At 41.2% G+C, this 24,217-nt stretch overlaps 3 protein-coding genes across 3 annotated transcripts; 1 reads left to right on the forward strand and 2 right to left on the reverse strand.

Annotated features, from left to right (window-relative positions):
• Window positions 1-1,670: 1,670 nt before the first annotated feature.
• Window positions 1,671-6,515, reverse strand: LOC127342660 (phenylacetaldehyde reductase). The gene is made up of 6 exons (XM_051368649.2): window positions 6,302-6,515; window positions 5,369-5,538; window positions 4,741-4,929; window positions 3,338-3,500; window positions 2,489-2,678; window positions 1,671-1,970 (listed from the first exon to the last, which is right to left on the reverse strand). Exons 1-6 carry the CDS (start codon window positions 6,432-6,434, stop codon window positions 1,811-1,813), a joined length of 1,005 nt encoding a protein of 334 aa, XP_051224609.1. The 5' UTR covers window positions 6,435-6,515; the 3' UTR covers window positions 1,671-1,810.
• A 6,673-nt stretch (window positions 6,516-13,188) lies between these two features.
• On the forward strand, window positions 13,189-18,097 carry LOC127342661 (vesicle transport v-SNARE 13). Its single transcript, XM_051368650.2, has 5 exons — window positions 13,189-13,407; window positions 13,489-13,547; window positions 13,760-13,948; window positions 14,833-15,003; window positions 17,568-18,097. The coding sequence occupies exons 1-5, from the start codon at window positions 13,314-13,316 to the stop codon at window positions 17,718-17,720; spliced, it is 666 nt and encodes a 221-aa protein (XP_051224610.1). The 5' UTR covers window positions 13,189-13,313; the 3' UTR covers window positions 17,721-18,097.
• Window positions 18,098-19,159: 1,062 nt separating this feature from the next.
• On the reverse strand, window positions 19,160-23,350 carry LOC127342662 (uncharacterized). The gene is made up of 5 exons (XM_051368651.2): window positions 23,114-23,350; window positions 22,889-22,996; window positions 20,613-20,780; window positions 19,588-19,698; window positions 19,160-19,473 (listed from the first exon to the last, which is right to left on the reverse strand). Exons 1-5 carry the CDS (start codon window positions 23,213-23,215, stop codon window positions 19,432-19,434), a joined length of 531 nt encoding a protein of 176 aa, XP_051224611.1. The 5' UTR covers window positions 23,216-23,350; the 3' UTR covers window positions 19,160-19,431.
• Window positions 23,351-24,217: the final 867 nt, after the last annotated feature.

The following is a 24,217-nucleotide window of genomic DNA, read 5'->3' on the forward strand; positions in this document are numbered from 1 at the left end:
AGGCAATGAGGCATAAATGGTGTATCAAAGGAACAAGAAGGCTAAAGGAGACCCCCCACTTCAACAACAATCAAAAAGGGGTCTACAGCAGAAATCCGGTCTGCAGCCCGGTCCAACCGGGCCAGCAACCGGCCAGTCCGGCGTGCAGGCCGGTCAACCGGGCGCCAACCGGGGCGAGTCCGGTGCGCGGTCCGGTCAACCGGGCGCCAACCGGGCTCCAAACGAAGAGCCAGCAGATCCGGTTGCCGACCGGTCAACCGGCCTACAGACCGGCGAGTCCGGCGCACGGTCCGGTCGACCGGGCGCCAACCGGCCGCCAACCGAAGGAGCTCCAGGACGACGCAAAGGGGATCCGGTCGCTGGTCCGGTCCGACCGGCCTCACCACCGGGCTGTCCGGTCTGTGGTCCGGTCAACCGGGTTTGTCGAGGAAAAAGCTGAGGTGGCAAGTGACCAACGGCCATATTTCGAAGAACACTATAAATAGGCCTTCTCCTACCTCTGAACGGCTAGGCAACACACTACAAGCTGTTCTTGAGCTCTCTCTCTCTTACTCCATTATTAGAAACACCAAAAGCCTCCGATCTCCCTCCTCCTCCACCCAAACTCAAATCCCTCCGGGGAATCACTAGAGGAGGACCCGATCTACTGTTCTACCAAGCCAAATCTCATTCCCCCTTGTATTCATCAAGAAGCTTGCTTCCTAGGGTTCCTTGGAAACCCTAGGTGGGCAAGAGGAGTCCGGAAGCATCCGGGTTGTGGATTTGCTCCGGGCAAGATTGTGAAGGTTTGGAGGCTACCTCAAAGTCTACCACAAGTGAGTGAGCTATTCTTCGTGGGATAGGCTCCGGAGAATAGGGTGAGCCTTCGTGGCGTGGGGAATCCTTCGTGGGACCTCCACCCCTCCAAACGTGACGTACCTTGTTGCAAAGCAAGGGAACACGGGAATACATCCTCGTCTCCGCGTGCTATCGGTTATCTCTAACCGAACTCCTTACTTGTGATTTAAACTGTCTGAGAGAGCCTTCGTGCTCGAGATAGTTGTATCTTCATATAGGTTGCTTCACCTAGTTTGCGTCATTTTTCATTCTTCATCTGAGAAGTCAAGGAAAGAAGAGTTCGTTTTAAAAGTCAGTAAATTCCTTTGGATTGGACGGTGATTTAGGATTGGCTCACCTTTATATTCCGCAAAGGCTAATATTGCAAAGAAAGAATTAAAATCTGTAGAAACCTATTCACACCCCCCCCCCCCCCCCAGGATTACCATCTCTATACTTTCACTGTGTATATGGAACCGGTCGCATCCTCCCAAAGGGACATCATGTCTATTCCAAGAGACACCAATATGTAAACCGACGTTGTAAGGCACCGGCTAGTTTCTCTCTACTTATTATGTGCACCACGCGATTGTACTTATCAGGACCACCGCCAACTATTTTGCCGTGACAAAGGAAATTGGCCCTTATTAATAAGATTTGTCCAGATTCGGATATATCTATATACTAAAAAGTGACTAGATACATTTAAATTTAAATGAAATTTTAACATCCTTTTAGATCCTTCTATAGACGAAGGTAGTATGTGTTTTCAGATTCATGTGTGGCGTCAGGAAAGAATACGGGATGTGCACGTGTACCGGTTATAAATGTATCAACTCAAATCCACGGAATCATAACGGACCAACAAATCACAATGTCTCATTTATTTCAGTTCGCCACGGCACAACCCATAAAACCGCCCACATAAACGTCATATGCATATGCACAGCACATGGTGTCTGCTACTAGTGATGCCGAAACTAGTTTTGCTGCTTCACAGGTGGCTCGACTCAAAAGTAAAAAATCCCTTCTCTTTCAGGCTCTCGATAGTCTCCTTGATGCTTGTATCCAGGGGAGTCAGCTCCATTCCCAAACTTCTTACCTTGTCCTTTGAGACTTGGTAGATTGGGACGAATGGCTGGTCATCAGCACACCTGCATAGAAGAGAAAATGAAAACATTGGTGATGATATGGTATTGTAGATGCTGATTTTTTTTGTCTATAAACTTGGTCAAACATACTCCCTCCGTTTTTATTTACTTCGCGTTCTAGCTTTAGTCAAAATCAAGTTTAACAAGTTTGACTAAAAATATAGGAAAATATATGAACAACCATTATACCAAATGCATATAATATGAAAATATAGTTTATGACGATTATAATACTATATATTTTAGATCGTAGATGTTGATAGTTTATCCTAAATATTTAGTTAAACTTTACAAAGCTTGACTTTGACTAAACCTAGAACGTGAACTAATTGTGAATGGAGGGAGTAGAATACGTTGACCTATAACTAAATTGCTATGCCTTGTATTTTGGAATGGAAGGAGTATGTCCGGTCCTCAACTGAAAATAAACTAAGGAAGAAATAATACCCAGAACTATGTTATTCTTGATTCGATTCCAATGGAGTCACTTGCGGAAGTGCTTGCAGAGAATTTTAACTTACTTGTTTGGCACGGGAATGTCGGGATACATTTTGTGTATGAGCTTGACAAGCTCTGAGTGGTGAGCAACTCTTTCGACCATGCAGTATCTTCCATTTGCTGAAGGAACTTCATATGCTAGAATATGTGCCAAGGCAACATCTTTAACATTTATCCATCCAAAGCTGAAATTAGGGTACGTAGTAGATGATCCTGCATGAAAATATGAAACATTTCTTGTCAAGAGTCACACAGAAATATCTTGTTAGAGTAGACTTGTTTAGGCAAAGCCACTGTAATTTGAACTCTTTTTAGACATAAGCATCTATTTTGTTCATGTTCTCCATAGGTCACCCAAGATCAATGCTAGATTAAACTATATTCATGGCAATGAAGCTCCACGTGTTCAAATAAATGGAAGCAAAGCCCCAGAGAAACACAGGAAGATACCATAGGCCAGACCACAAAGTAAACAATCAAATGCTGGTAACACAATCCAAGTCAATTAAACATAGTCATCTTATTTATATTTCTCACAAGATTCATAACACTCACCGTACATGTAATCTGTGGCTTTATGATGCACAAACTGTTAGCCAGATAAAGAATTGAGAATAGAATCATTTCAGTATAGCAATATTTTACAGCATTTAAGTCAGTTCCCAAAACAGAACCAACTTTTTTTTGAGAGAAACAGAATTCAACATTGCTTGGAATATTTTGAGCTTGTTTGTAGAAGATGTGTTAATGGAAAATAGGGGTATTCTCGCAAACAAATGACAAATGTAAAATGGATGCAGGCATAACAGAGTTCTACCTTACATACTTTGCATAGAGTAAGTTCACAAAAGTTAATTCGTCAAGCCACATACCATTAATTAGCTTCAATATTGCTTCAGCACTAGTATTCAATGTAGGCTGCAACAGGGGACCGATGACCATTGCTGGGTTTATTGTAACTATTTCAAATCCATTATCTTTTGAGAACTTCCATGCAGCCTCCTCAGCAAGGGTCTTGGATAGCACATACCATTGCTGAAGCAGACGAACATTGAAGAGAACAGATGAGAACAGGAATGATGTACAATTAAGTACGGCTTATAAATGGACATACAAAAGGAAGTGGAAGTAGATTTTTTAAGAGATTTTCATGCAAACAATTATAATGTCTACTTTTCATGTCAGGTAACAAGTATTGAAATAACTCTGTTGGAAAGCAGAAAATATAGCTAAGCTTACAGTCAGTACAGAGAATCAAATGCATATCCCATAGAAGAGCGATGTACTTATAATGCCAAGTGCAAGTGTCAGTTACTACTATATTGTAATAGTAGGGATGTATTTATAATGGCAAGTGCAGATGTCAGTTATATGGTAACAGTAGTGAGCAAAATCTCGATTAACCAATATGCTGATGCAGAGCTGTTCTGCAATTATTCAGTTGGGAACAGAGAGACTGACAATCTATCGCATACTGGCAAAGTGCTGACCTAAAGATGTGCGGCATCTAAAGATTACTCCCTTCGTCCCAAAATGTAAGGCATCTAAAGATTACTCAAAATTCAAAGTTTTCTAAGTGTGACCAAGTTTATACACAAAAATATGAACAATAATAATATTGAATCAATAACAAAAGATTCACCATAAACTATATTTTTGTAATGTGTCTATTCAATATTGTAGATGTAGATTTTTTTCCTAAATATTTTGTCAAAGTTAGTAAGATTTGACTTTTGACTAATCCTTAGGCGCCTTACATTTTGGGATGGAGGGAATATATTTTTCGGACACTAACCAAGTATAGTATTCCCTCCATCCATAATTTACTCAACTTTGTCTAGATGCAGTCGTATCTAGACACGTTTTTAGTGTATAGATACATCCATATCTAGAAAAAGTTGAGACACTTCGTTTGGACAGAGGGAGTAGTATGACACAAATATGAACTGACAGTTACTTTCCTATATGGAAAGTACTCATTATGCGTTATGTATTTCGTTGGACTCAACCTACATCATTGTGCGGGAACACAAAAACCAAGCAATGGTATCACCCTCTTGTCTCATAAGAAAAATGTAGTATTTCAGTAGATGGTATTGAATGCACCCAGCCTTTGCAGAATTGGTACGTACGTCATCAAGTACACAAAACAATGGCATTTGAGTGCAGGTGGAGTGATATACATCACATACAGAGCAATCAGAGCCAGATATATTTATATGCCACTGAAATATGGAAAACAACCCGGGTTTATCGGCATATAAAGGCATATTACCTGATTCTTTTCACAGAGCTCTGCAAGTGAAAACCATGTCTCATCAACTACTACATCAGGAGTTTTTGGTTTCCCATTGTAACCAACAGCAGCCATTGATGACGTTACAATCACTCTTTTAATAGAAGCTTTCTTGCAGGAACGCAGAACATTGAGTGTTCCATTGACTGCTGGGTCAAGTAATTCAGCCTGAAAGACATACATGTGTATACAATACATAACTTAGTGAAATAAGCATTGGAAACAATTCAAATCAGCTGACTACGGGGGAAAATGCTGCATGCACTATGTTGCAATGATCGAACGGTCCAGATCTAACATTTAAGTGAGCTCAGACTACAGGGGATGGTGGTAAGGTGGTTAGTGGATGCTCTGAAACACACAAAAAAATGTAATTCAAGCATACATGAGTGCATCGTTAAGAATAGGTACCATAACTATAAACAGAGGAAAATGGCCTATTGCAAAGTACTTTAATCCCGTGATACACTAACAACGTACATAACAATACTCCCCTGATGCAACACACTTAAGTGAAAATGTTTTGACATGTGATGATTTGTATCTTGAGATCAACACCGAAACAGACATAGTCTGTAATTTGTGTCAGAATGACCATGACACTAACCTTGGGATCTTTGACATTGTGATAAAAGGGAGAAGCCGTGTGGAATACACATTCACAACCTCCAATGGCAGAATCGAAAGAGCCTTCCTCTAATAAACTTGCTTTGAACAAGTGCAGTCTATCCTTAGCTCCATCCAGGGACTGTAGGTGCAATGTTTTCTTAGGGTCAGCTGGAAAAAAAAAGAACAGCTAGTTAGCACTGCACATGCATGTTACATCAAGAAAGCATTGCAAAACATTCCAACTGCCACTAGTCAAGTTTCAGTTCATCTTAATTCTGAACTCCTACCACCCAAAACAGAATGAAAGATTGGCTTACGCAACAGCATAGCAGCCGATACACTAGCAAAACACTTCAGCGAGAACACAATTCTGTAGTTTTATCCAGAAGTCGGAATGCCTGGCACCTAACTTTTTAGGTTAAGTATGCAGCTGCAGTACCGAGACACTCTCAGCATTATCGCTCACAGCGGCCATACCAGCTTTATAAGATTTATTTAAAACATGTCGTCTACTTGCAGGAAATGTTCGGAACAGAGAACTTTCTCTACTAATCCAACGCCGCATTCTCCGAAGATTGAGGAACAAGAGGATATCCATCAAAAGAAATCTTTCTCGGAGAGAAAATCTGAACAGTAACCTCAAAATCGTAATACTTCAGTATGGAAGAGTGTCGACAGCTTCTTGCTTGCAATAAGGCCCTGTTTCTTGTTGAGATTATAGAGGTGTCAAATTGCCAACCAGATCCGGCAATCGATCCCAATTTCACCCCCACGAAATCTACCGAGATTAAACACCCGATCCCTCACTCAACTGATGAACCCTCACCTCACGGGGACCAACTGGGCCTATCTATAACCAATTATATTGCACACATGGCGTAACAAACATGGATCCGGGCAGAGTGAATCGATCAGGGACGTGCGTGCTCACCGGTGTCCCGGACGGTGGCGCGGACGGTGTAGCCGCGGCCGAGGAGGAGCTTGACAAGCCAGGACGCTATGTACCCCGAGGCGCCGGTGACGCAGACGACCTTCCCCGCTCCCACCGCCGCCGCGGAGCTCATCTCCTTCCTTGGGGCTGGGTGGGGTGGAGAATCGGCGTGGAGCGCAGCGCAGGTGTGGGGTTTGGTTATCTGCTCTGCTAGCACCAATATATATCAGTCAGAGGATCAAAGTGACATGATACGTCAGCGTAGGCGTCACTCGGTCAGTGCACGAGCGTTTTCGTCTCAAAGTCGTGCAGCCGTGCAGGGCCCCGGTCGAAACGTCACGGCACACGCCACCCTGTCGGCTGGGACACTATCGAATTGTATCACGTACTTGTCGGTACATAAATACAGTAACAAGTAGTTTGGTATCCATCATTTGGGTCTGAAATCCTGAAATTTATTTTAAAATTTCATAGGTGGACTGTTTTGGTTGCCACAAAATTTGACCATCATTTTATTTAGAAAATCCAGAAAATGACGCTATGGAAAAACACGATTTCGAGTTGAGACCTGTCATTTGCGTTTCTCTATGGAAACCATTTACAAATTCAATATAGAATTCTGCTATCATTTACAATTCCTGTGGCAACCAAACAAGTATCCATTTTTAAAATTACAATGTAAATGAAATGAATACATGTATTTATTTCAAAATGCTACAAACGAAATGAAAGTCTGGCTTCCAAACGATTTCTAAGTGTTAAACACTTAAACACAATTTATCATTGTACTACTCCATTTTTATAAATGCACATTTGTACACTCATGTCTCTCTATAGTTTCATTCGTTTATTACGGTAGAATTTTCTTTAGCAGGAGACGATGTTCTCTTGTTGAATATTAGCGAATTTAAAGGTCCACAACTCCATTGTTTACCAAGCATTGTGTGATGTGTGTGAGTGTACATCCTACGTCTATCTATACTATAGTTGGTGTTTCTAAGGATCCTCGAAATTAAGGTTGATGTGTATTAATTATAACGCTCGAGAGCCTGGATGAAAATAACAAAACAAATCGATATCATTTTGAAACCCCATTCCCTCATAGGTCTAGAGAATGGTAATTTATACATGTTTCCGGGTTTCTATGGGTACCCAACTTGCTTGAGATGGGTATCGAGTTTGTTTTGCCTATGAATTTCATGAACTACCCACAATCTCGATTTTGTTCCATGGATACATATCTAACATGTGAGGGTCAATGTAACACTACTGCAGAAACGCTCATCAGTGACAAGCATTTTTTGCTCATCAGTGACAGGCAAGCTGCCTGTAACTAATATGCATCACTAGTGACAGGCAGGTTGCCCGTCACTGGTATCACAATCTAGTGACAGGCAAAGAAATATGCCTGTCACTGGTATGATGGAAGGCTGGCGCATTATCGTGCCTGTCACTAGTATATATTTTGGTGGTAAAAAAATATTGCATTTTGAACGAATATTACCAAGCATGTAAAAAATAGCATCTAGTAGGCAATGAAAGCACATTATAGAGCATATGTATTATAACAGACACGTGACTCCAAAGCCAAGGTTGAAAATTAGTTACATAGAATTTGAATCCTTCTAAGATTTTTAACTTGCACCGAAACATTGACAAGCTACAAGGATCTGTGCATATCTTCAAAAACACCCGCTGCAGCTTTTTGGCACACCATTAGTTAGCACGGTCGAACGAAGAAGCAATTGTGTGCACGTACAACTATAGGTGTCGTCAAATACTCTGGCTTGCCACGTCTTCATTGAAATTTGTTGATGAAAGACAGATCACGTTAGTACCATCCGGCTGAAAGATAAACTGAATGTTAACTAGTACAAGAATTTGCAGGCATTCAAAGTCTCAATGCCATTTTCCTCCTATACTTTGTAAGGTAGGAAGACCAAACAATATGAAGGAATAGCACGAGGAGTGATGCTTTTGATTACCTCTGGCAAAGGTATTGCAGAAACCAAAGGTTCAGGAGACAACAAGAACCTTTCACCAACACCAAAACTGAAGCCACGCATATACAGCAACACGATCATAAGCTAGAACCTTTACGAAGTCAAAATGGAAACAGTCAGTTATTTCCACCAATACTGATGAGAGAAAACATACAGCAACAAGATCACAAGCTTTAACCATTGCAACTCAATATGCAGCAGCCTGTTGATTGGATATTGTTGCATGATGGTAATTCGTTGATCAAACAAATTGCGGACATCAACTTTGACAACTCGATCTCTGCTAAACTAATAATATTCTCATCAAAGATGAAACAACTATTAAATTCAATTTGACTTGTTGCCTATTGAAGTGCTCATATGCTACAAATTGTGTGATTCAAGATCAGAAAAATGCTACTGGAGCTCATTACGTAGTATGAAAAGTTAAGTTGTACAATCTTATCCAGATCTAAGAATTGTGTGCCTTTACAATACAGGCTGGATACCGGCATGTTGATTGTGCTCCCGTGTACTGGAATAAGAAGGAGTTAATACTTAAGGCATACCTTTTCGATCAGATCAGAGGATGCCCCTTTAATGTGCCTGCTGTTAAACAAAAGTACTAAATGTTTCGATTGACTGGTAGCTGTAGTTGCAAAACAACCTAAGTGGTGTCAGATTGTTGAAACGAGCAAGTGGTATCAGATTACATGTCACTATGTTTGGTCGCATACAAATATTTATATGTCTTGGCTAAATATGTACTTAATTTAGTGGAGTATACAGGTACATGTTCAAACTATTGCAGTAAGTAACTTCACTATTAATTTCCTCTATATGGTATGATCATTTAACAAAGCGACATACATTTTGTAAATAGAGTAAATATAAGATTACATTGCTGGTGGATTCTGTAATGGTTAGAAACGACATGTTGAGCAAGATCTAGAAAGAATCATCGCAATGCACCAGATTTTACAGCAGCAGTCTTCATTTGAATCTGATTGAACTTGCCATGACTAGTTTTGCTGCTAAGTGCTAAATGTGATGCACCTGATGAATCTGATCTTACATGAATCATTTTAAAAGAAAGAAATCAAAAGTAGACTTCACTCTAAATTTGGTATGCGTGAGCCATGGACAACTTTGCAGATTTTCCTTACCCAATGTGTATTGTATATGTACACCTACAATTTAAGTATCCTGGTGGTGCATGAAGCTTACTGGACTCCTATAGAACACTGGTTTTTAGCCAAATTTCAGCATTATTTCAAAGCAAGTAATAGCATGTCTTAAAGCTACCATATGCTTTTGTTTATTACACGGATACATGGTCATTGTCCTTTCAGGAAAATTAAAATTAACTAAAGTTTTTGGGAATGGTGGTTAATTGTCAACTCAGTGAGGTGATAAGACAGAGGGAGCGCATCAAGCAGAAAAAAGTAAAAAGATTGCAGACAGCTACATATACCAGAATCTTTTTCAACACTTCATAATCCCTTTTCACCGCATTGTTTTTAAGTGAATCCAAGTAAAAAGCCTTGCATTTTCTCACCATGAGAATAATCAGAACCCAGTGACCCCTGCACAAACATGAGGATTATGTCAAGAAGAAGAGCCTTTGTTTGGCCGTGTCCATCATATATATTAAGGGCATACATATTAAGAACTTGGCCTTGTCCATCATATATATTAAGAACTTGGTCATCGACATAATATGTATTCAGCAAAGAGATGAATATTGTGGACGCCCACTTAATATCAAAATCAGCAACTGACAGCAAGTAATGGTCTAGAGAAAAGAAAACAAGGTGCACCAAGATAAGGGACATGCGTGTGATGCTCTTCCATCAATTCTTGCAAAATGTAAACATAATCGCAGGTCAACACACCACATGACTGTGAGAACATTCTCCAATAAATCAGACCAAAGTTTCCTATCAAATGCAAACTTTAAGCTAGTTTTGTGGCTCTTAGTTCCTTTCCTAAAACAGAGTTTGTAGTACTAATGTACAATCAGTACAGAGACTGCTACTCTCTTTTTGCGAATTGATGAATGTCGAATTAGCATGGTGCAGTTTAGAAATTATTTTCACGGGTTTATGGTATAGATGCATGCAAACAATTCCATGCTGTTCTTGTGACTTATTTTCTTCTGCGATACCTTCTTCAGTTTCAGAAGTAGGAAGAGAATCGGAATCATCAGCAGGTGAGTCATAGCTGTCCGAAGATTCTTCCATAGTTCTATATGTGAGGAATAAAATACACAAGAATGTATGTTAATTAAGAGAATGGCACTGCACAAATACTCTTACTAAGAATCGAAATACAAGGTTCAGCTGAAAAAGATATTCTTAACTAAACATTACACGTCTCCTACAACTGAACCAAGGATCCTCTGGAAGAACATTCAAGTAGAAAAGTTTCAGCATATTCGAGACCACTATCATATTTATTGCATCTTCTACAGTTTATCTGGCCAATGTTTAATTAGGAATGGCTTGCTTCTCTGTCCTCCACATCGATCTACAGGTAGAAAGAGAGAAGAAAGAACAAACGATATTCTTCAACAGCTGTATAGGTACACAACCAAAAGACAAGAACTAAAATTTCTGTAACTATCTGTGTGTACATTGCATCTAGCAAGTAACTACATGATCCACTTTAATAAGATACTTTCTTTCCATAGCAGACAACTACAATAGAACACCAAAATTGTCTAATGCGTGCAGACCTGATGCAACAATCAGCACCTTCATTATTACTATTTCAGATCCAAGCTACAATTGATCTTTACTGAACTGAGATAAACACTACCTCCACCAGAGAGCGATCGTATCTTGTGTCTAGAGCAAGGTGATGAGTTCCTTGAGGATTAAAAACTAGAATCGATCCAACCTAGTCTTGTTACTGCTCTGTAACACATACCTTCAGGTGTAGTCCGGCTTCGGGGAGCAGTGGACGAAGCCAGACGGAAGGTGCAAGGCGGCGGCGTCCTCGCTTCGGGCAGCAGCGTCCTCGTGCAGCGCCGTCCTCTCGTCGGGTGAACAGGCGGCGCGGCGTTGGGATGCAGGGCGGAGCAGAGGTTGGGGATGCAGGGCATCGCGGTGTTGGGATGCAGGGCGGAGCAAAGGTTGGGGATGCAGGGCGGAGCAGAGGTTTCATATGCAGGGAAATGGAAGATGCAGGGCGGTTTTCTCGGGAGGCGGCGTTGGGGATGCAGGGCGGCGTGGAGGGGCTGGCGTGGGCGGCGGCGCTTGGGACGGAGTTCAGGGCCGCCAGCGCGGCGTTTTGGGAAGGGGCGCAAGGCGACCGGCGACCCGCGCGGATCAGCGACCTGGACCAGGGCGGCGGTGGCGACGGTGGCGGAGGCAGTTGGGGATTTGGAGCGCTTGGCCGCTCGGGTAGTGACCTGATTTTTGCTAAGTTTTGGCTTAATTCTCCGCTAGTCTTTTCTCTCCGTGGGTGGCCTGCCCAGCTGAGGAGGCACGCGGGTAAGCCGGACGGAGATGAGGCGCGTGCGTGGGCCGGCCCAGGAATAAAGCACGGGTGAAAAGAACGAAGTGCGTCAGTTATAGAAGCCAGTCACTAGCGTTTTTCCCCTTCCAGCCGGTCTCTTAAAAAAATACTAGTGACTGTCTCTTTTACATGGCTATCACTACTATTGTGTACTAGTGACAGTCGTATTCGTGCCCGTCACTGTTATAGTTACTAGTGACAGTCAAAATTTGCCTGTCACTAATTAGATGGCGGCTATAAGCTTTTCTGCAGTAGTGTAAGTGACATTAAACCTTGCCTCTATCCTGTTCTCAACCCCAAATCATGTAAACCCAAATTAATCATAATTCTGCCTCCAACGTGTGTACCACATATCTCGCCCTAGCCTTCTTAGTCCTCGCCTCTCACACTCTTCTCATACTCACGCAAGGGCAGATGAGTTGAATTTTAAATCTACTTCAAGGTTTTTTTTGCTGGCTACTTCAAGAATATCCTTAAATAGCTAGATATACAGGATATGTGCACATATTTTATCTTATGGAAGAGCAATTGGCTAGACATGGGACTAGCCAAAAACAAAACATGGACACTCTATCCGGCCAAACTACAGCTAGGCATTGGCAACCCTAAACTACAGCTAAGCATTGGCAGCCCGTCCAAAATGGCTTGCATGTTGAGCAATGTTCAAGAAATCATTAATCATTAACTTATCGATCAATCCCAAAATGGAGATTAATATCGGCCAATTAATCGTTTTTATCGGCCGGCCATTTATCGCCTTTTTTTCTTGTAAATCCTAATTTTTTGCACTAAATATTCTATAATATGCTATGTGAAAATAATATTGGAGCATTTAACAGAAGTACTAACTTGATCCCTTGCATTTCAAACAATAAATATGCAAATTTTGAGCTAATGCATAGTTCAAAAAACTATAGGACGAAAATATCGACTTCTAGGTCGAATTTCAGCATAAAAAATCGGACGAAATATTGGCTGTCACTTTGAAAATCAACCGATACGCCATAATCTTATCCGTTACCACTCGATTCACGATAAATCGACCGATAAATCGGTATCTCAGCCGATTTTTCGAACAATGACATTGAGCAAGGTTGACGACTAGCTTTTGAGCCTGAACGTTAGACCAGCCGGGCTCAAGCTTACATGTTACATGATTTAGCAGGATCAGGCTAGGCTAGGCTTTTTGCTTGTTTGGGTCGGGCCAGGTTTGGGCCTAACTTTTTACCACCAGGCTTTTTCAGTCCTGGCGTGAAGCCCGGCCCGGCCCGGCCCGAGCTTTGTCCAGGTGTAGGCCAAACCAAGTCCAAGTCCCACCTGGCAGGCTGGCATCAATGGGCTCATCTGGAATACGCTTTCATATGTGATTTGCGTAAACAACGTGAACACGTCAGCCGTCTCCCTCCCCATTTTTCCCCTTCTCTCGTTCGTTCCTTCCTATCGACTCCTCTACAGCCCTGATCGGAACGGGGAAGACTTCAGCCGGCCGGCGACCAGAATCATCCACGATGAGCGAGGTCTTCGACGGCTACGAGCGCCAGTACTGCGAGATCTCGGCCTCCCTCTCCCGCAAATGCACCGCCGCCTCTTCCCTATCGGGAGGTATGCTTTCCCCAACAATCATCTCCCGATCTCGACTCGAATTGTCTACTATTCTTCTGATTGATGTTTGTATGCACGCAGAGAAGTTGAAGCAGAAGGCGTCGGAGATCAAATCCGGCATCGATGGCGCCGAGGCACTGGTACCCTATTCTTCCCTGTAACCACCTCTCAGTCCAATCAAATTTTCCGAGGAATTCGATTCGTTCATGGTATATCAAGGAAGGAATCAATTGTTTTTGCACCCATCACGGAACATATTTACTGTTTAAAACCTTACTCTGTGGTAACAGGTTAGTGTTTATGTAATAATTATATATGTTGAGGATGTCTGGATGTGATTTCTTTCTTCTAGATAAGGAAGATGGATCTTGAGGCAAGGAACCTCCAGCCGAGCGTCAGGGCCGGCCTCCTCGCGAAACTCAGGGAGTACAAGTCGGATCTTAACAACCTCAAGGGAACTCTCAAGAGAATCACTACTGGTAATGGCCAACAAGGGGCGAGGGAGGAGTTGCTAGAGTCAGGAATGGCAGATACATTGGTGGTATGTTCCTTCTTCTTATTTGGAGATCAGATGAGTATGCTGCGATGCCTGGAGAATCTAAACCCAATTTTACGGGTTTGTGTATGTTTGGAATGGTACACGGTGATACTAGTTTTTCATCAGATGTCCCGGAACGGTAAACAGTGATTCATGTTTGGCCAGCGCTAATTTGACGTTATTCTCATTGGAACTGTAAGCCCCAGAATCAGAATACTAATTCACCCTATTAATAAATCTACAGCTAAACAAAGTGCGCCGGTGTAAAAAAAATGGAGGCTTCTCTTTCTGCAATCCCATAATATTAGACCATTGGGCATGACCCAACTATTCTGGTGGATCACTTAATGCAGTCTCTGCTCTGTAGTTTTCCTGCATGCCGCAAGATGCCGAGCATATGACAGAATGTTTAGGTTCAAAATGTCCAATGCTGTTCTTCTAGTATATGTACCATGATATAGATTGGTATATGTCATTCTTTTAAAGGATATCTATGCCATTTTTTTCTTGCAATTTACAAATCTTCTTCGATAACATTTTTTCCAGTCCATCTGTTATGAATGTCTAGTGAATGTATTTGTCCATTCTCTTTCTCTTTTCTGTGTTTGCTAATATATGCAGAAGTTATAGACTTACAGTATATGCTCCTCAGACGATTCTATCTGATATTCTCAGAAAAGTCTGAGAATGTAGAATGCAGTCAACTAGCGTATCAGAATCACCTTGTGATATTCATATGTTGACTGAGTTCTAGGTTATTGAACTTACATATGTGCATATTTAGTCATTAGTCTTACATTATTACACTTTTTTTTTGTTACAACAGCTTGTCCTTGAACATTTTCGATCAGTTATTTTCTATCCCATTGAACTATTGAACCTTGCAGGTATCTGCCGATCAACGGTCAAGATTGCTTAGGACAACGGAAAGGCAAAATAAGACAACTGACAGGATTAAAGATAGCCATAGAACTATGTTGGAGACCGAAGAGCTCGGAGTCTCCATCATGCATGACCTCCATCAGCAGCGCCAATCTCTCTTACATGCTAATGATACAGTAAGTAACAATGCAGTTAATTCTCTCTATTTAAGCCAATTAGTTTGTTTCTGTGTATAATTTGTTTTGTCTGTCACAAAATATATGTACACTCCATGTAATCTAACATGTATGCAGGTTGCTAAAAGGAAATCATGTTGAAATCCTTAACTATGTGTTGCCGATCTACCTTAAATATGTTGTATATTACACAGAGTACAGTTTTCCATTATAGCCTTATGTGTGTGTGTATATTTGTATGTCTTCATATCTGTGAACTTTTTATTTACTAGTTGTAGAACCGAAACCTGCCTTACTTACTAGTTAACCACCACTACAAGTTCTTTGATGTATATATGTTGCTTGGGTTTTACTGATTCATTTTTTGTATTTCTTGTCATTTATGAACCCATGATCCTTCATTTCATTCTTATAAGTTGCCTTATTCGTGAGTGATTTGGCACCAAAACAAAGAATCATGCACACTTTGGCAATTGTGATTCAGTGAAGTCAAAATTCAAATTTGTTTTTTTAGAAATTTCCAGAAAATATCCGGAAGCCAAGAGCTTGATGATTCTCATGCATAAAGAAGTTAAACTGTTGCATTTGCCTACCCATAATTTTCCTCAGTTCTGATATACGCCCCGAAGGGCTTGTTCAAATGGACATGGTTCAGCAGAACGTTTTTATGTGTAGCTAACCTGAACACTTTGACTTAGTGGTTTATCAAAGTCGCTTTGAATTGTGCCTTTCTTTTTTTTGCAATATGTCCTGATGTTATTGTTTGATGCTAGTCTACTAGATGTAGAGTGCTATCTCTTTGCAGCAAAATCCATAAGTCCCTTTTATCTCAAGAAACGTAGATTTTTTTGCGTTGTATTTCTAGAAGCCCTATGTTTTCATCCTTAGTGGACCTAACAGCATCTCCAGCAGCATCCCTCAATCCCACTCCCATTTCTTCATATGAGATCCTCTCCAAAATATTCCATGTCCATGTCTTGTCGCTCTCCAACAGACTGCATATTACACTCTCCTATGTTCTTCTAAATCTTGGTCACCTGGGCCGCATGCCCATTGAAGACACAAATTGATAGTTAAACCATTGAGAAAGAGGTTGGCATATTTCATTTTTTGATTCTTACACATGAATTGAACCACTTCAGTTCAAGTAGGTAAAAAATATAAATTTAACAAAACTTAGAAGAATGATCACTTCAGTTCAAGTTTACATTTCTTTTGCAGTCCAAAGATTCCAATTACAATGGATAAAAGCACACAGTGAGCTATACCCGGAAAGAATCTAGTTACAGAGCTAATTTAGTTTCACTGACTTCACATGAATAAGTATGCATAATTAGATGAACCATAAACTACTTAGAAGAGTATGCATAATTATTCGTGATAGCTCAGGAAAAGACAAAGCAAAAATGTTCAAGATCAGCATGGAACGGAAGGTGACTAGCAATCAATCAAGCAAGACGTTGCCCTTCCAGTACATGCGTTCCATCTGGAAGAAATAAACCTGCAAGAGAAAATCTTGTGGCGGTTGGTCCAGCTCAAAGGTAACGGTTGCCTGTCCAGCTCGCAGGTGGATGTTGCCAGTTCAGGACGCAACACAGTGGCGGTGTCCTCCGCATTTCTCCCTTTTTTTCTACCCCAGGCTTTGTGCCACCACCTCCACCATGTGCCTCTCTATCGTCTCTGTCCCACGCTGGCTCCGGGCCCTGTTCTGCGCCAGATCTGCTTCTTGTCCCTCCCAGGTTTCCTGTCCCTATGCCGTGATGAGCTCCTGCCTGCCACCTCTGCTGGGCCTGCACCGAGGGTGCCGCCGCTGTGAGAATCTTCTCCTGGCACCCCTATGCTCCAGCTGCTCGTGAATGGACTCCACAATGTCGACCGCGGTGGCAGGAGGGAGGGCCTGCCCCTGGTTGTTGCTGGTCGGTTGTTGGAGGATGGAAAGGGCCACAAATGGTGTGCGATTTCTCCCGATGGGAAAGCGTGGTTGCTGGAGCTGCTCTTTTTTTCCTTCTGCTAACAAATAGGACATGGAGAGTTGGAGGGGGATAAAGAGGCTGATGGAGATGCTCTTAACTGTCGTGATAAAAAACTGAAGTGATATTATAGTTTTTCAACTCTATGTCATAGTTTAACTCTTCAGCATTATCAACTGTCACGGACAAAATTGATGGTCCAATGAACAAATGGTGAGCGATTTCTCCAGATGGGAAAGCGGGGTTGCTGGAGCTGCTCTTTTTTTTCCTTCTGCTAACAAATAGGACATGGAGAGTTGGAGGGGGATAAGGAGGCTGATGGAGATGCTCTTAACTGTCGTGATAAAAAACTGAAGTGATATTATAGTTTTTCAACTCTATGTCATAGTTTAACTCTTCAGCATTATCAACTGTCACGGACAAAATTGATGGTCCAATGAACAAATCAATAAAATGGCGGCGTAGCACACTATATTAACCTATCCAGCCTTAAATAATAATTTTAACTAGACTATATCATATTCTTATACAGTTTATAGCATATGTCATTTCTTCGTGCTGCTCATGTATTCTGTTTCTTGATTGGCATTGCAGTTGCACAGTGTGGATGATAACATTGGCAAGAGCAGAAAGATCATGGGGGCCATGGTGAGGAGGATGGACAGGAACAAATGGATTATTGGACTTATCATAACTCTCCTTGTCTTGGCGATCCTAGTAGTCCTGTATTTCAAGTTTGTGCATTGAGCGATTCCTTACCCGCCTGACGGCAGTTCTCTGTGCCAATCAGAGCTGAGGAAGACATCCACATTTTCCAGTGTGTTCCACATTTTCATGTAAACTTTTGTTTGGTTTTCAGGAAGACCATGTTTGTTATGGTAAATGTGTTGTTTATGAAAGAAATGTTGAGATGATTTAACACCTTTGTAGATAAAACATATCTTGTTTGCAATTGACATGCAATGCATGAGCAGTTTGTATTTTGGATTTGAACTTTGGGGTTATATACTCAAAGTTAAGAGTCCCAGTAAGGGCCTCTTCGGTTTGGATGGGATTGAGGCGGATCGTTGAAATTTGTAATGTTACCGTGGAAGAGCATTAGTTGCTCTGTTTACTCTGTTTCATTACTCTGTCTTATTGTAAGTTAAAGTTAAAGCATGAGTCGATGTTATCTTGTAATAATGTTAACTGTGACATGGGCTCTTTTCTTTACTTTTTTGCCAAGTGATTAAAATGCCACGTTAATATAAAGTTCATGGTTTCTTTGAATTTTTTTTTGATGAATTGTTTTTTGATGAACTGTTTTTTTTATGAATTGTTTGTATGTATTATGTGTGTATTTCATTGTATTTATAGTGATCCACATGTTTTCTATTGCAGTAATGTATCACACACATAAATCAGTAACAAATTACATGTTCTCACATTTCAAACATTTTTCCAGTTTACATCTAGATAGTTAACTGCCGGAGAGTAAAACTGAGTGCACAGTCTCAGCCACAGCCAGCCGAAACAAAGAGGCCTTTACATGTTGGTTTGATGCATAGATAGATTATATGCTGTCTGAACTCTTCCTGTGCTGTTGTCATTCGAGGCTTATCAGCCTTATTTTTCTGCCAGAAACGACGATGGTGCCTGGTTGTGTTGCCTTCACCCGTTGGCGTTCAGTAACCGTTTGCTTAACTATTGCGTATTGCCGCATTGGACTACTCCATCAAGTAGTTGAACTTCGTTTCGTGTCTTGATATTATAGTATTATTATAGCTTATAAGGACCAATCTGATTTCTTGAGTCACCGAGTTCCTTTGACAAGCGGACGCAAATAAGTGAACGAAGTTACATGTCGATCGGTATGGTTGGTCCGATGTAGTGTGCTCTTTCAACTGCCGTTCTCCACAACTCCTGCTCCCATGCCTCAGCCAAATTATTTTCTTATATTCCAATCACTCACGCACAGGCAGTAGAATTGCATTTATGAGTACGCAAGAGTTTAAATATGCACATGCTTATTTAGTGAAAGATAAGAGCGCCCTGAATTTGGAATATTACAAATACAATGCAAGTGCATGCGTGATTTAGAGTGAGTGCGAAGATTCGAAGAGTGCAAATGTTCTCATGCTCCCAGAGTTCAGAATCTGAACTTCAGATCCATGAGAACAAGAGCTTCAAATAAATAAACAAAACAGTAAGACCAGAAACTTCAGCCACAAATTTTATGACCATCATAGAGCCGCAGAAGATCCATGTTTTAATACCACTGACAGGCAGAATATTCGATGGTTCCTAATAGGTGCAAGCTTAACCAAGTTCACGGGAAACCCACTGAATCAACAGAAAAATATGTCAGGTACGGGCACAAACTTAGTTCAACTACGAGATCAAGACCGAGTTTCGTTTTTGTAGATACGCTTTATACATCTCGAGCTCCAAATTATGAGGAGCCCAAGAGATGCTGGATCTAGACATATCTGGTCTTCCCATGAAATCCCTGCTTCTTCACCTGTGAATTCATCATGTACAAATATGTCAATAATCTACTGATAACACTTTCCAGTATGGTCTTAACTGACAAATGCACCATGTCTGCTAATTTAGGAAGTGAGTGTTTATTTACCACTTTGAATGTTGACTGCAGCTTGGATAGAGAGACAGGGCACCCTCCGCTCTCGTCGTACTCATCAAACTCTCCTTCAGAAAGATCAATGTCGAATTTTGTCCCATGTACCTTACAAAAGATGGAAACTGTTAAAATACCAACACACCATAACAAACCCGCTGCAAGGGCGAGACACATATATAGTCAAATATAGCTAACAACCAATGCTTTTGTGCTCCTTCTAAACTATAATTCACATATCCGCCATACACAAGGTAGTGGTACTGAGTAGCTGTCAAGCAAGCTCTGAGTTTGAACAGAAGTTGCGCCTTTCACATCGGTTAGAGCACTGAAGAACTTAATTACTATTTCTTATATACTGGAGTACGTGGCATTAAGAAACAAATATATTGGGCCCAGAAGAACATACGCAAAGGAAAAAAAACAAGGGTTGTTGTTTTGCGTTTGTGGAAAAAGAGTGGTAATGAGTAACTATACAAGGAATAATTGTGCTTTGAGATGCAATACAAGCAGAGATATCAATATCATTCTAATGTAATACTTTCTCTGTCCATCAAAAAATGTCTTAGATTTAGCTAAAGTTGGATGTATGTAGAATTGTAGACACTTCACTGTATAGATACATCTAAATTTAGACAAATCTAAGAAATCCTTTTATAGACGGAGGAAGTACGTGATATCAATTCTTTTTTGTATTCAAGGAAACATATGATACTAATTCCTAAGGAACAGATGCAAAAACAAACAAAAAATGTAGAAGCAACTTAAATTCAGCAACAATTACATAACAATGAAACCAACTAGTCAAGCTTGTAGCACACAAAATGCAACATACAGAGCAATTCTATCATATGAATTGTCTGGACAAGATAAATTAATAGTTACGATAAACCTACTACATTAGTTCAGTATACTTGCTGTCTGCAAACAGAAGTCCAGCGCCAAAAAACACTGAAAACAACAGTATAACTATACAGGCTATTAATACATGTGGATGTTGTGAAAGATCAATAAATACTTACAGATTCAGCCTTCCAGCCATTACCAAAAGCAAACTCAACAGGTTCATAGCCTCTGCATTCAAAGACCATCAGACAAGCCATCTCTCCTTTCTGGCTCAGCTCGGAAGTCAGTGGGGTTCCCTGCCCAGGAATCATCACAATTGATCCCTCTCTTGGACAAAACTTGCACTGAAACAAAACCAAAACATTGTATAGGTAAGACATCTAGCCATATCACAAAGTATCCACTGTAACAAGTTATTTGCTCGTGTACACCTTCCATAGAAAGATCAAGGGAAAAGACCGGCAATGAGCCTTTGAAAAGTCATCCAGCAATATATTTTTCCATCAGGTAATAAAATAATTAGTTTTCAATTACACAAACATAAAATGGTTTGCAACAGAAGTATCGTTTCAAAAAGGAGCATTATGGATTGTATGAAGCCCCTCAAAGTCCACAATAAGAAATGCTTAAGTTTCCAAGGAAACAACAACAGACTAATAAGATTTGCAATAGCTATAGTGATAAGTGCAAGATAAGTACTGCTCTAGCAAGGTGCAGCCATGGACATACAAAAATAGTACATTTAAAGCAAGCATATTGCATGCAGCTGCAGAAGCATTATAAAAATAACTCACATTCAGAAAAACTGAATGCACACAGGAAATAATTAACCATTGAAGGGGAATGCGGACAATATTATTGATCTACTTTCACATGGGAACAGCTATCATTCAAAGAAGATTAATGAAGGTACTATGCTTGTAGTTATTCTTTTTGTGGCCAAACATGAGAGCTGCCTCCTAGTCAGTACAAACATGATCTTTCTGTCTTGAACACAAATGCACAAAATAACATGTACATAAGAAAACAAATAAACGAAATATCAGGGGCATAAACAGAAACACAAATTAGTTATGCATTTATTATGACACATTTTGATAATATTTCGAGTGGATATTAAGTAATCACAAACTAACAGCACGTAATGTGTAAGGTAACAGCTCAGATGTAAAAAAAGAAACCATAGTGGCAACAAACATTAAATGAGGCACCCATCTCGTCATGAGCAGCAGGCAGCGGCAAAATTACCTTGCACTCTATGGGCATACATGATATATAAAGGAAAGCTAAAAAAACATTTTAAAGTGCATAAGGACCTCAGTTCCCATACAATGAAGTACATGAATCATCAGTCTTCCAATAATTACCGATTTATACCTCAAAATATTCTAGGCAAACAGAATATACCTATGTCTGTCCTCTAAATAACAGGTTCAATGAAGGTTCACACTAAACAAGCAAAAAGAAAAACATATGTTGACACCCAGAAATCAAGTAAATATGTCTAACCCATACTCATTTAGAAAAATAGCAAGAGAGAGTTATATGGATGTTCATACTGTCAAATAAGCAAATATATTGTGTCTGTGCTGCTTAAATAATATCTTCCAGCTTAAAAACTCACCTTCCATTAAGAAAAAAAAAAAGAGATCAACAATGTTCAGTACACATAACTGGAACACAGGGAGTAGCAGAACTAGTTCCAGCAATAACAAAATCCCAGACAACACGTGCACTATTATGGACTACAAACAAGATTTACAAGAAAGAGTTAAAGCTCCTGCAAACTTAAACTATGTAAAAGGTTCTCCTAAAATTACGCCGATATGATGGCTTCATGACATCAATTCACCTTGGAATTGTATCATCCAAAAGACAGGCATCCTTTTGATAAAACACAATCGCGATATCTACATGCTAGATGCGGCATTGAAGAGCTCATAAGAAAATTCAAACTATTTTCACATGAACATGCAAACAGAATATTTGTATAAAAACTGAAATATCGATGAATAAAGTGCTCCCAAAAGTCATCCATGACCCTCCACTACACAAGATTCCATAGCAAGCAAACAAATCACAGAAGATAAGAACACGCCTCTATTCTTAACTTTGAACACAAATATGACCCTCCACTACACAATCTAAACTCCTCCATTTTTAGCAATAATAAATAAACAAACAAACAAACCAGGACACCTGACGTTAACCGGTGTAGGCAGACAACACTGTGCCAAATCGAGTCTGGGGAAACGCAATACCAAATCCCACAGGGAAATCTCAACCCTATTAGTTCTGCGAAGGGTACACACAACACATGAATAAGACGATCGATCCTACCAACGAACAAACACGCACTTCCAGTCTCATCAACCACACAGTACGTGCCACAAACATAAAGCTAAGGCCAAATATGAGTCGACGGGAGGCATGCGATGGCGCACGGTGGTACCTTCTGGACGAGATTGGCGGTGCCCTTGCCGTTGGGCAGTTCGACGACCTCGTCGAGGGATACGCAGGTGGCCTTGGTGCTGGTTTCCTTGCAGCCCTCGCAAAGCAGCTACGATCGGCCCGACACAGATAAACAACCCTCATCAGAATCATCCGAATCAGAGAGACGGGGAGGAGAGGAGAGGAGAGGGGGAGATCAAAGAGGGCGCGGAATCAGCGACCGAACCTTGAAGTAGTAAGGGTAGGTGGGGTCGTCGCAGCCGCCGGCGGGCTGCAGGTTGGTGAGGCCGTCGAGCTCCGCCCCCACGAGCAGCGCGTAGAACACCATCTCCCCTCCGGTCGCCGCCGCTGCCCCTTGGAATCCTCGCTAGGGTTGGGGTTTTGGGCCTTGCGTCGGTGGCTGGGGAGGACAAGGGAATGGGAGGGGAATATATTCTTCCACCGTATCAGTTCCGGGACGCAACCGCAAAGGCAAAGCTGTTTGGAGAAAACAAATGGATGGAAATGCCCCTGGATTGCGTGCTCGCTTCTAGCACCTTCCATTCGTAGTATATGGTATTAATTGTTTCTATTTTATTCTTCCAAAAGGTGTAGTTGAATATCAAATTTCATTCAGAATATGGTACAAACGGGTAATCTATACCTACTAATAAAGGAAGTAAGGTTTCTCCCCAAAATTTTCGTCCGTTTTTTACTTACCCCTGTTTTTCAAACTTAATTTGAAAGATTGCCACCGCACAGTAATAAAACGGTTCAGACGTACGAAAAAAAAGAAACCAAGGTCGGCCGCTTTGGCTTCCTTTGCCCGTCGCTTGTGTGTTCCGTCAAGCCGACGCCTTTGTCATTCTATGTTGATGGGCCTTCGTCGTTGGCTTCCTCCTGTTCGTTGTTCTCCCGCTCCTTCCTGCTCGCCACGCGCTGGGCTTTTACAATGAACTGATCGCTCGCACTGGGCTTTGTCGTCCGCCCCAGGTTGCGCTAGCGCTAGGCCAGGTAGCTGTGTTGGTGGGCCTGGTGTGTATCAATGAGCTGCAAGCCCCTCGCTATAGTAGTTACACACGCCTGCATATTTTCCAGTACTTGATAGTCCCACCTCGTTTCATTAAGACGAGTTCGGCCAGTTTATATACTTCGACTTCTCAGAAATCAACAAGCCGTCTCAGATTTGATTAGAAAGAAATTATCCCCATGGGGTGAGGACGGTGAGACATGGAAAATAAAAGACACCACGAAGGAGGTGCAGAAAGATCGAAATTGTGCGAAGGTGCCTTGCGTTGCCGGACGCCGAACTGATTCCTGGAGGGGAGGAGAGGAGAGGAAGAGATCTGTA

This window comes from Lolium perenne, chromosome 3 (assembly GCF_019359855.2).
Source record: "Lolium perenne isolate Kyuss_39 chromosome 3, Kyuss_2.0, whole genome shotgun sequence".
Lineage (NCBI taxonomy): Eukaryota > Viridiplantae > Streptophyta > Magnoliopsida > Poales > Poaceae > Lolium > Lolium perenne.

Excerpts from the sequence above, each read along its gene's own strand:
- LOC127342661 (XM_051368650.2), top strand. The coding sequence starts at position 13,314 with ATGAGCGAGGTCTTCGACGGCTACGAGCGCCAGTACTGCGAGATCTCG. Across the intron at positions 13,548-13,759 it reads TCGATGGCGCCGAGGCACTG|ATAAGGAAGATGGATCTTGA; the intron begins GTACCCTATTCT and ends TCTTTCTTCTAG. Across the intron at positions 15,004-17,567 it reads TCTTACATGCTAATGATACA|TTGCACAGTGTGGATGATAA; the intron begins GTAAGTAACAAT and ends TTGGCATTGCAG.
- LOC127342662 (XM_051368651.2), bottom strand. The coding sequence starts at position 23,215 with ATGGTGTTCTACGCGCTGCTCGTGGGGGCGGAGCTCGACGGCCTCACC. Across the intron at positions 22,997-23,113 it reads CCTACCCTTACTACTTCAAG|CTGCTTTGCGAGGGCTGCAA; the intron begins GTTCGGTCGCTG and ends GGCCGATCGTAG. Across the intron at positions 19,474-19,587 it reads TGCAGTCAACATTCAAAGTG|GTGAAGAAGCAGGGATTTCA; the intron begins GTAAATAAACAC and ends ATGAATTCACAG.
- LOC127342660 (XM_051368649.2), bottom strand. The coding sequence starts at position 6,434 with ATGAGCTCCGCGGCGGCGGTGGGAGCGGGGAAGGTCGTCTGCGTCACC. Across the intron at positions 4,930-5,368 it reads ACAATGTCAAAGATCCCAAG|GCTGAATTACTTGACCCAGC; the intron begins GTTAGTGTCATG and ends TATGTCTTTCAG. Across the intron at positions 2,679-3,337 it reads AATATTGAAGCTAATTAATG|GATCATCTACTACGTACCCT; the intron begins GTATGTGGCTTG and ends ATTTTCATGCAG.